At 40.5% G+C, this 10,607-nt stretch overlaps 1 protein-coding gene across 1 annotated transcript; it reads left to right on the top strand.

Moving 5' to 3' along the window:
* The first annotated feature begins 209 nt into the window (after positions 1–209).
* On the top strand, positions 210–10,343 carry tm2d2 (TM2 domain containing 2). The gene is made up of 4 exons (XM_017404334.3): positions 210–586; positions 1,577–1,664; positions 1,736–1,851; positions 8,994–10,343. Exons 1-4 carry the CDS (start codon positions 339–341, stop codon positions 9,205–9,207), a joined length of 666 nt encoding a protein of 221 aa, XP_017259823.1. The 5' UTR covers positions 210–338; the 3' UTR covers positions 9,208–10,343.
* The last annotated feature ends 264 nt before the right edge of the window (positions 10,344–10,607 follow it).

The following is a 10,607-nucleotide window of genomic DNA, read 5'->3' as shown; positions in this document are numbered from 1 at the left end:
TCCTTGGTTGATCCATAGTTTTCGATGACAAGCCAAAAACCAACGCAAAGCAAACAACACAAACTATCTCCATCCAACAAAACCCACAAACGTGTCGATACATTTTCTGTTTATAAATACAATTTGGCGCATTCACAACCAAACGACACAGGAACTGTATTGGTCACGTGGTTTTTATTAAAGAGATATGCGCACCGACACGGGGCTTCGCCTTGTTTTCCTCGGCACATGCGCCGAGGTTTCAGTGTCGTCAGACCCATCACTAGGGATGAGGCTAGTTGGATATATCTGTTTATCATGAACCTTATGTGTATTCACGCTGTGTTTTGAGGCTGACTATGATTTCAGTCAGTTATATTCTGCTGTGTGGCCAGTTTGTGCTGCTGCTGACAGTCATACTGCTACAATGCTTGGAGGGAATCCACTCCCAAAACTCGTCGACAACCAATCTTAGCGCTGCTACTGTTTCTCCTGGTCAGGGAGCTACCACCCTCCCGTTCAGCGAGCAGCCCAAGTATGAGGCGGATAATTCCACCGAGGTGTTTGAGTATAAACCCCCGTCACCAGTCGTCCTCTGCAGCTACCTGTAAGTAAAGCGCGATCTGTCTTCTCATCGTTAGCAAGTTAGCGTTAGCTCATGCTAACTACGTGCTACACTGACCGGAACTCTGACAAATGAAGGTAGCTTACCTTTTACCAACACCTAGAATCAGCGCTTATAAACCCCAAAATACATTTTTTATTGAAACTTTTTAAAGAGCTAAGTTTGGTTTGGGTAGTGTTATGAATTCAACAGGAAGTAAATATACAGAAAGTGGGAAGTTAGCAAAGATTTCAGGAGAACTGCGTGTCAAAACAGCTGGTTTTATGTATTTATTTTTACATAGTCTCAAGATTATGTATCGGAGTTAAAACTTAAAAGGTACAGCATTTTAAAATGCAACCTATGGTGTGATGAACTTCCTTTAATTTGTACTAAAACTTTGTGAGAACCTGTGACCTAAACCATAAAATTCATCTGCAGTTCTTTAGTCATTAACATGAAACTCTCAGCAAGGGTTTAATGATTGGGATAAAAAATGATCAGTTCATTTTTTAAAATTAAATATTATCAAAACTATCCAGCTGTAAGATGAAGTCACTTCAGAAAATGATCATTTTATACCTTTTGAGAGGCACCTTTCACATGAACACCACACTTTGGTTGAGCCAGAAAAGCACGCGCTGACATGTATCTTAATTAGTTTGTTTGGTTCATACAGACGTAAAAACATAAACTAACAGTTTATTGGGTTGTTTTAAAATCATTTTCACCATCAGGACAATCAAGTAACCTTTTGTTGGACAAAAAGTTTAAAAATCAGCTATCCCACAAACCATTAGTAAAAAATTAGATGACAAATAAAGTTATGCGTATTTTTCCTATACATCACCAATGCAAAGTCTCAAAATTCTAACATAGTAGCCAATAAAATGTGTTTTTGAAGCGATGACCTTTTTTATGTTGCAAACCCAAGATGGCAGCTGTGCAACTGAAACAATCTTGTCTTCTTTTTTAATTCAATCTGTGTGGAAGACCTGAGGAGTTCATCTTCTGTCAGGAGCCTGTGGATCATGCTGGGAACTACAGCGCCTTTCAGGAGCTGGGCTACGGCTGTGTCAGCGTGAGTACTTTAACTTCATCCTAAATGTTGACTGGTTTAAAAAGACAATTCATGGTTCTGTTGTTCTCTAGTGGGGCGGCCAGACGCAGAAGGAGGTGAACCACACCCAGGTTATCTGCACTGCGCTCGATGATATAGAATGTGCTGGGCCCAGAGAGTTTCCCCGAGAAAATGTACCCTGCATCAAGTAAGAGACACCACATACCTGGTAGTACAGATAGGACTGTGTGACACACAGAGTGGATGAATGTGCTGTTATCACACCGACCACATCAACATAAAGTACACATGTTCAGTCACAGGGAAAATAAAGTCACCTTTTTCAGGTCTACGGTTTTACATATCTGGATAAAATAACATAATAAAACTGATCCGGTCTTTCCCAGGTTCTTAAATCATTTAAATCTAACCTCAGGTGAACAAAAACACACAACAGATTCCGTTATGTCATTTTTTTAATAAACAAAAACAAGGCCAACATGTTACCACTGTGTTAAAAAAACTGCATCAAGATGTGAGTATGCAGCCATCAAACTTCAATAAAAGTGGGTAACTGTGTCATGTTCTCCTATTGTTAATCTACTTTTAACTACCCTGATTTATTTGTTATCAGTGCCTTCTTTCAGAACTTGAATTTTCCTTTGGGAATTGATAAAGTATTTCTGATTCTTATTCTGATTTCTAATGCCAACTTTCTAGTATTATGAAATGATAAAGAAAGAAAGATGATCACTGACACTTGTTTTTCTTAGATTAAGTGGACGGCAATAAAAGATGGAATCACTCAAATTTGAGAAAAATATTATGTTGCAGCTCTAAAACAAACACCTGCATCAGATCAAATCTGGTTGACGTTCTCACACCTCAACACAGATTGGCCTGAATCATGGCTCCAACACCAGAGATGTCTGTTGGAACGAAGGATGGTTGTTCCCAGTCAGCTGGGTCTAACATCTGGACCATGTGCAAACCAAATGAGAAGGTTTAAAAGGGAAGCATGCTGGTTAACCAAGAAAGACATCAAAGTGTCATCAAAGTAGAAAACCTAAATATAAATGTCTTGACAACAGAAAATGAACAACAAAATAAATGAGAAACAAGTGGTAGAAAACTGGAGTCAAAGTCTGTGACCGAACTGTAAGATGTCAAAAGAAATGGGATTTAGATACAGAAAAGCCAAATGAAAGCCATCATTGACACCCAAACAGAAAAGAACAAGGAGACAGTGAGCTGAAGGAAATCAGTCATGGACTGTGGGTGACTGGATGGGAAAATGTGACAATCTGCTGGCTTCCTTAGTTAACGTTTACTAACTGGCATTTTATAATGTATGTAAATGTTTTTGTACAGTGCTCTGAGACGATTGGCTACGAGACTCCAACCTGCAAAGCTGATCTGACAAGAGCAGTAAGAGGCAGTTAAAGGCAGACTGATGGAGAGGATTGTTTGTCCTTAAAGAGTTCAAGCTTGTAAAAGCCAGAGATGATACAGCAAACTTGATTCCATCACTTAAATCCATATTTTTTGTCCTCTATTTAATCTAGAAAAAGCAACTGCAACTGACTACAACAATTATCTTTCTTTCTTAATACCAGAAGGTTGGAATTTAAAAAAATATAGCTTTGTGGCATGGCTGTGATTAATATTAGGTTTTTTAAATAAAAAATTAAATCCATCCATCATTTTTGCCAGGGGTTGTATGCTTAAAAACAAAAAACAGCTTTTTTCTTACCAAGAAGCTCTGGAACTGTCTGAGAAGCCCTGAAGAGTACACTGCAGTGAGAAACGCTGCACACTTTGTAATTTAACTATTCAGGTAAAAACAACTATTACTTTTTTATGTACTACTTTATTCATTTATGTTATTAGTCAAATGTTAAATTTATTGATTGTTAATAAAAGCGCAACAACCCCCTCCCTTCATGGTCAGAAAATTCAGGGATTAGTGGAAACGCTGCTGTGTTGCAGCTTCGTTTCCTGACCTCTGCAGACTTGGACCAATAAGAAATGCAGAGAATCGCATAAAAAAACATTTCAACATACCTGAACATTCTACATTTGTTGGTTCTTTGTGTTTTGACTCCATAGTCTTTTTATTAGTGGCGGCTGTGGATCAGTGGTTACAGCAGTCATCCTCCAATGAGAGAGTTGAAGGTTCAACACAGAACTCCTCATTGCGTCCGATGTGCCCCATCAGTGTATGAAGGGAGTTTAAGCACTGATTGGACTCTATAGAATGATTTATTCAGGTTAGCTTTGTAGACATTCAGTGCTGTATGAATGTGTGGATGGCTAAATGAGGGCAGATTGTGTTGTAAAGTGGCCTGGTTAGCTAGAAAGATGCTATATAAGAACAGTCCATTTACCGTTTTTATTTGTTCATTAAATGTTGATTTTTGGACTGTTTTGTGTTGGGCTGCACAGCTCAGCGATGTAAGTCTGTCTGACAGTTGTTTACAATACAACATGCATTATGGCTGCAACAAATAACTATTTTGGTAGTTGACTAATTGGTCAATTTTTTTCTGATTAGTTGAATAGTCTGATTTTTTTTCAGTCCATCTCAGATCCCTGTAGGTGCACTTGTTCTGGTCTACCATCATTGTTTCCCCTAATGTCTTTGCATTAACATAGAACATTCAACAGCAAATTAAAAGAACCTATAAAACATATTCATTTGAAACTAATCAAATGTTGTCATTTAACTTATTAACCAATGCAAACTAAAATGCAAGTAGTCTTTGGAGTCTTACTACTCCCACCAACACGTCACTTCTGCAAACATAACTGAAAAGATCTTTCACAGTCGGCACTGAGACCATATTTAGACTGTCATAAACATCAATATATTATAAAATGTAAAAACCAAACAAACAACATGACACACTGACCTTGTCAGTTTCAGCGCAGGAACGGCCAACATTTGCAGCTCGATGGTGTGACGATCTGTGCCTTAGAATGGGAGGTGTCTGAGACACGTTTAATGTTTACTGCCCTGTGTACGCCCTGCTGAGTTACACTCCACACCTTCCACAATGCCGGCTCTATTCATCAAAGTTTTTACTTTTGTGGACTGTGGCCCACTAGATTATGAACGGACAGAAGCAGGTTAGCTAATCTTTGCAGCCATTTTGTATAACTGTTTGTTTTGTTGTTGTTGGTTTTTGTTTTTTAATCAACCTACTGGGGAGTGTCAACCTGTCCAGAATAAAAAAACAACAGCAAATAATTCTGGTGGCTGGTCCAACTCATTGCTGTGGAGAATGGACCTGCTGACTTGGTTCACCCCCTGCAGGCCTGTTCTTTGAATCTGTGATGCACTGATGAACTCACACTACGATTTCTGGAACCTGTAAACACTTGAAGGATCCCAGAGTGGGCACTGACTACCATGTCATCTGTGTCAGCTGTATGGTTGTGTCCCAGCTGCTCAGTGTCTCACCTGTATGCAGACTCGTCACCATCTCAGATGAGGCTGTGTCATGTGGAAACTTTAGGGCTTGAACAGATAGATCTCCTGAGGTGCGGTTGTTATTACGACAGAGGAAGAGCACACATCTCTTCTTCCTCAACAACGACTGCACCTCAGGAGGTGTTGAGACAGAAAACAGGAACAGAGTTACTGTCTATAAAAACTGGCAGTATGTTTGAGTTTGGGATTTTTTCTTTCTTTTTTTAATGGAGGTGTTTTAATTCCAATCTAGGTTGACTACATTAATGGAGAACATTTAAAAGTTTAATACAATATGGTGGTTTTATTATTAAACAGAAAATGACAATGAGTTGCACCAGACTTGAAGTTCAGGTTTTGTCTCATCTGACCACAGTATCTTTTCCTCATGTTTGACGAGTCTCCAACTGGCCATTTGGGAAATTCAAAACAATCCAGTTTTTTTTTTTTTTTGTCCCTTAATCAGTCACTCTTCCATGAATTCTAGTGGTCCTGTGGACAGATCCTCCATCTCAGCTCCATCAGGTTATATTTGACCTCCTGGATGTTTCTCCTTACCCACTCTGAGTTTTGGTGGACGACCCTCTCTTGGTGGGTTTGCTGTGGTGGCCTCATCTTTCCATTTCCTAATAATGGATTTAATGGAGCTCTGTGGAATGTTCCGGGTCCTGGGTTATTTTTATAAGCCAACCCTGATCTGAACTTCTCCACACCCTCCTGTCTCTGCCTTGTGTGGAGAGATCCTTGGTCTTCATGCTGTCTCTTGCTTTGTGGTTGCTGGTACTGCTTAGAAGTGTTGGACTGGTGTTAATTCTGGGGCCTGTCAGAACAGGTGAGATCATATGACACTTAAATAGCCCATTATTCACTAAGGCTGTAAGTTTGAAATCAGTTCTGCTCAAGATCAAGTTTTTTTTCCTCTTTTGCTCTAAGTTTGGAGATATTTTGTAGGGAAAATAACAAATTCCCTGGAGATCAGTCTGGTGTCATGTCTTCAGATGGTCATTACAGAATGTCTTTAGTTCAGCATAGAAATGCATTGATTTTTGTGACTAATATCAATTTCTGATTTTTGTACAGCTCTGACCTGCCAATAACGATTATTCAGATTTCTCAGAGAACTATAATTAACAGAATCAAAAATATACATCCATTCATTTTCTTTGCTGACTTTGTCATTCAGGACTGCTGGTATCTGTCTCCAGTGGACATTGGGTAAGAGGCGGGGGACACTCTGGACAGGTTGACAGTCCATCACAGGGCCACACAGAGACAAACAAGACAGACAACCATTCATGCTTTCACTCACACCTAGTTACCAGTTAACCTGACGTGCATGTTTCTGGTCTGTGGGAGGAAAGGGAAGTGCCCTGAGAACACAGGAAGGCAAACTCCACATAAAAAGATTTTATTCTAACTGAATAAAATATGGATGAAGTTGCTGACAGGCTGGTGATTTACTGTTTGAACAAACTGCTGCAGTTCTGCACATTTCACCACTAGAAGGCACTGTCTACCAAGTTGTTGCCTTATTACGTCTCTTTCGTCAGCACACAGTTCATCTCTACAGTAACTGCACAAAGATGAGAGACGGACATTTTGTCTGTTGTAGATCTGTCCTGCAGGACTTTTTTTTTTGTCATTTGTTTTTTCACTTATTCAGTGTGAAATCTAAATTAATAACCCTTAAACTGAACTGTAAATTTTCAGCAGAATTGTTGATTGACACCACTGCAGCTTCCATCCATCTTCTTGTATTTCCTGCTTCTCTGTGCGGGCTCCAGGCGAGATGGTGCCCATCTCCAACGGTCAGACAAGCATTCACTCTCTCACTCACTCCTATTCAGACAAAAGTCATCAGTTAACCTCACATACATGGTTTTGATTTGTGGGAGGAAACTGGAGTACCCTGATAGGGTTTCCCCACTAAACAGGTTCCAGGGCTGGGGCTGGAGCTGGAACTGGTTCTTACCTGGTTCAAGTTAAGAACCAGTTTGGTTTTCCACAGCCAGAGAGCCAACTCAGAGCTCCATAATTGTGTCCCATTAAACATCTCTTCCAGTGACTGGTTGCTCCTCCCTCTGTTGGATTCTGATCAAACTTTATCTCCACAGATCACAGGGTTTGTGTTATTATTCCTGCAAACAGGTGTCTTAATATCACCAGTTTAGTTCATAAACACTGTTTTAAACAACAGTTGGTGTTGTTGAACGCTCATTTATGATCTCTGATCGTGTTTGTAAAGATTGCTGCTAATGGGAGTGACACACAGGATTTCAGCAGGATCCATAAACACCAGCTGGTGAGATTAAGAGTCAAAAATATTTCTAAATAGAGCTTCAAACTGTGTTTATGAGTTCAGTTGGAAACAGTAATTGTGAAAGGAGTCTGACCTGCTGCTCTGTCCTATGTGGCCAGCAATTAAAAACAACAAAACACAGAGAAACAAACTGTAATAAAATGTTAATCCGCTGCTGATTAAAGCTGTTAATTATGCTGAAGTGAAGTATTCTGCCTTAAATTAAGCAGAGTAAATGTGAAACTGTTTATTTGTAAACATGGCCTTCAGTAAATCTTTATTGGTTGTTGGTCTCCATGAGCCCGCCCCTGCTCCTGACACAAAGAGTTGGAGCTCAGTTAACGCCAGATTTCCAGTGCTGCAGTCCGAGCTTACTGCGGTGAAAACAGAAAGAGCTGGTACTCACCAAGTTCTGGCTCTAGTCCTGTTTGTGGGAACCCACACAGGTGCAGGGGAGAACATCACACACAGAGAGGCTGCAGCTTGGTCAGCTTGGTGGTGAACCTGTGGCCTTTTTCTTCTAACCACTGCTCCATCATGCTGCGCTCAGACATAACTTTGGGATTATCCAAGCTTAGAAAAATGGTTACATTTTGATGTATGAACTGTAGAAGAACTGCAATCAGAACAAATGTTAAAGCTGCCACCAGTGGCTCATTATGGTCACCGTGGTAACCTGCATCTATCACTCCCTGACTGCCAAGTTGATAAGAGTCAAACAGAAAGAGACAATGAAATAATCATTGTACAAAAACTGTAAGTCAGATCTTTAAAACATTCTTCAACCATGAGCAGCAGAAAGCTCTGATGGTCTGATGTGTTTTTCTTCCACTTTGAAGAAATTATATGTAAACCTGTGGAAGTTTGGTTGTGCCCTCTCTGAAGTCTGGGTTAATCTGAGAGGAAATAAGTCGTACAGCAGTGAGGGACACACTGGGTGAAAGAAAACTAAAAGGCAGCCGTTTTGATGTACCAAACACTTGTGGAAGTCATTTGTTCACAAAAGATTTGAACAATTTAGACAATTCAAAGGTTAGTGTGACATCAGCTGTCCGTTAACCATTCTGTGGAAAAATGTTAAACTGTGATTGTGTGAAAACTATTAAACACACCAAAACTCCAGTTCAGTCATGTAAAGTCATGCCTTCTGTGACCCGTTTAAACTGTGTTTGTCCAGCTGGTTGAGACAGATAGCTGTTCATAACGAGCCTCGTTCCTGCTCTGCTGGAGGTTTCTTCCTTTCCACTGTCAATAATGTGCTGCTCAGGATGGGACACGATTCAAGGCAATCTGCTGGCTTCCTTAGATAACTTTTACTGATTGGAATTTTTTATAATGTTTGTGAATGTTTTTGTACAGACTTGTTGTTGTGACTTGGCGCTATATAAATAAAGTGAATTGAATTTGAAGTATGTCTGAGCTATAAAGACCCAAAGAGGACTGGAGGACTGGGTTTCCTCCTGCGTTTCACCATAATCACAATGATAGACATTATGATTTAAGGACACAATGTTGAACACATCAGGGCTAAAAAAAGTCTTTGAAGTTTAACTACTACTTGTTGTTGTTCTCTCCACAGGTACACTGGACACTACTTCATCACCACCCTGCTGTACTCCTTCTTCCTGGGCTGTTTTGGCGTGGATCGCTTTTGTCTGGGTCACACTGGCACCGCAGTGGGAAAGCTGCTCACCCTGGGAGGTTTGGGAATCTGGTGGTTTGTGGACCTGATCCTGCTCATCACTGGTGGCCTGATGCCCAGCGATTACAGCAACTGGTGCACTTACTACTGAGTCAGACAGCGAAGAGGACTCCTGCCACTCCTCGGGGAAGAGGTCGTCTGAGTGGAGACACTTTTGTCCCGTAGAGGACATCTTTGAGGCTCCTGTAGAGTTCCCAGTGGCTCCAAGAGACAATGAGAAGTAGTCTGATTACAGTTCATTTATTTGACTTAAAATGTGTCACTGCAAAACATTATTATCTATAAATGTTTTAGGTTTCAGTAGAGCAGCATCTAAAGTGTTTCATAGCTGTGCTTTATTTGATCTAAATCAGTGGTGTCCAGTCCTGGTCCTGGTCCTGGTCCTGGAGGGCCGCTAGCCTGCATGTTTTACATGTTTCCCTGCTCTTCAGCAGGTCTTCAAGTTCTGCAACAGTCTGCTAATCACTTAAATCAGTTGTGTCACAGCAGAGAAATATCCTAAACATGCAGGACAGTGGCCCACAAGGACCAGGACCAGGACTGGACACCTCTGATCTAAAAAGTAAAAAAACAAGAAGGCTGTTTTATGTTTATTGCATTGAAAGTCCTGGGCTGAGAGGAAACTCAGCCATTGTACAGTAGTCCAGTTTTACTCAGCAATAAGAATATAGAGGGTTTGATGCCATTTTGTTTTCCTTTTAAAACCATTTTTTGCAACTGAATCAACGTCTGGGAATTGAGTTGTTTCAGTCCACAGCAACCGGACAAATCCTCCACACCTGACTGGTTTCAGACATTCTTCTGGGTGGTTTTATTTGTGGGTGCAGGTGCATGATGAAGTGAAGACGGTCGGATGGTTTATGGAAAGGTTCTGAACAATGAACATCTCACCTGTTGTAGATAGCTCTTTGAATGACCTCAGTGTAGCTCTGACTGGACTGACAAGCTAATGGCTAGTCTAAACAGGATCTCTTCCAATCTTCAAGTATTTCACGGTAATTCACATGAGCACTGATTTCTAAACATTCCATGGGTCAGTGTCCCATTACACATTTACTCCAGCAGAAACACTACGTATCCGAGCAGGAAGTGTCTGCAGGCTGCATAAGAAGTCCTACAGTTTGCTGCTGCTGTGTGCTTGTAAATAACTACAGGATTTGATGTAAAGCGTTTTTTGGAGAGTGTTAATGGCTGAAATACTAATAAATCTATTGGTTGACTTTCTGAGAAGTGAGCTGAATGAATGGTGGGTCTGAGCCTTTCGTCTGACTGAAGAAACCCGGTGAAACTCTGAGCTGCAGGACACAGCATGACATCTTTGTCTGCTTGTGTTTTAAACCTGTGAATTTTAAAGTTGGAACCTCAGCAGGGCTCATCTACTTACATTGAGGGGGGTAAACATGTATTGTCCTGCTTCCATCAACAAGCCCCCGCTCCCAAATTAACATATAAATATCTTCAAGTCAAATAAAACCAGGATTTAATAAAACT

The sequence above is a fragment of the Kryptolebias marmoratus genome, linkage group LG1, assembly GCF_001649575.2.
Source record: "Kryptolebias marmoratus isolate JLee-2015 linkage group LG1, ASM164957v2, whole genome shotgun sequence".
Taxonomy (NCBI): Eukaryota; Metazoa; Chordata; class Actinopteri; order Cyprinodontiformes; family Rivulidae; genus Kryptolebias; species Kryptolebias marmoratus.
The sequence above is the reverse complement of the archived record's forward strand: the minus strand, read 5'-3'. Positions and strand labels throughout refer to the sequence as shown.

What these genes read in the sequence shown, in the direction of transcription:
- tm2d2 (XM_017404334.3), top strand. Translation starts at nt 339, where the DNA reads ATGATTTCAGTCAGTTATATTCTGCTGTGTGGCCAGTTTGTGCTGCTG. An exon ending in GTCGTCCTCTGCAGCTACCT is followed by an intron (nt 587 to 1,576) that starts GTAAGTAAAGCG and finishes TCTGTGTGGAAG; the next exon opens with ACCTGAGGAGTTCATCTTCT. An exon ending in TGGGCTACGGCTGTGTCAGC is followed by an intron (nt 1,665 to 1,735) that starts GTGAGTACTTTA and finishes GTTGTTCTCTAG; the next exon opens with TGGGGCGGCCAGACGCAGAA.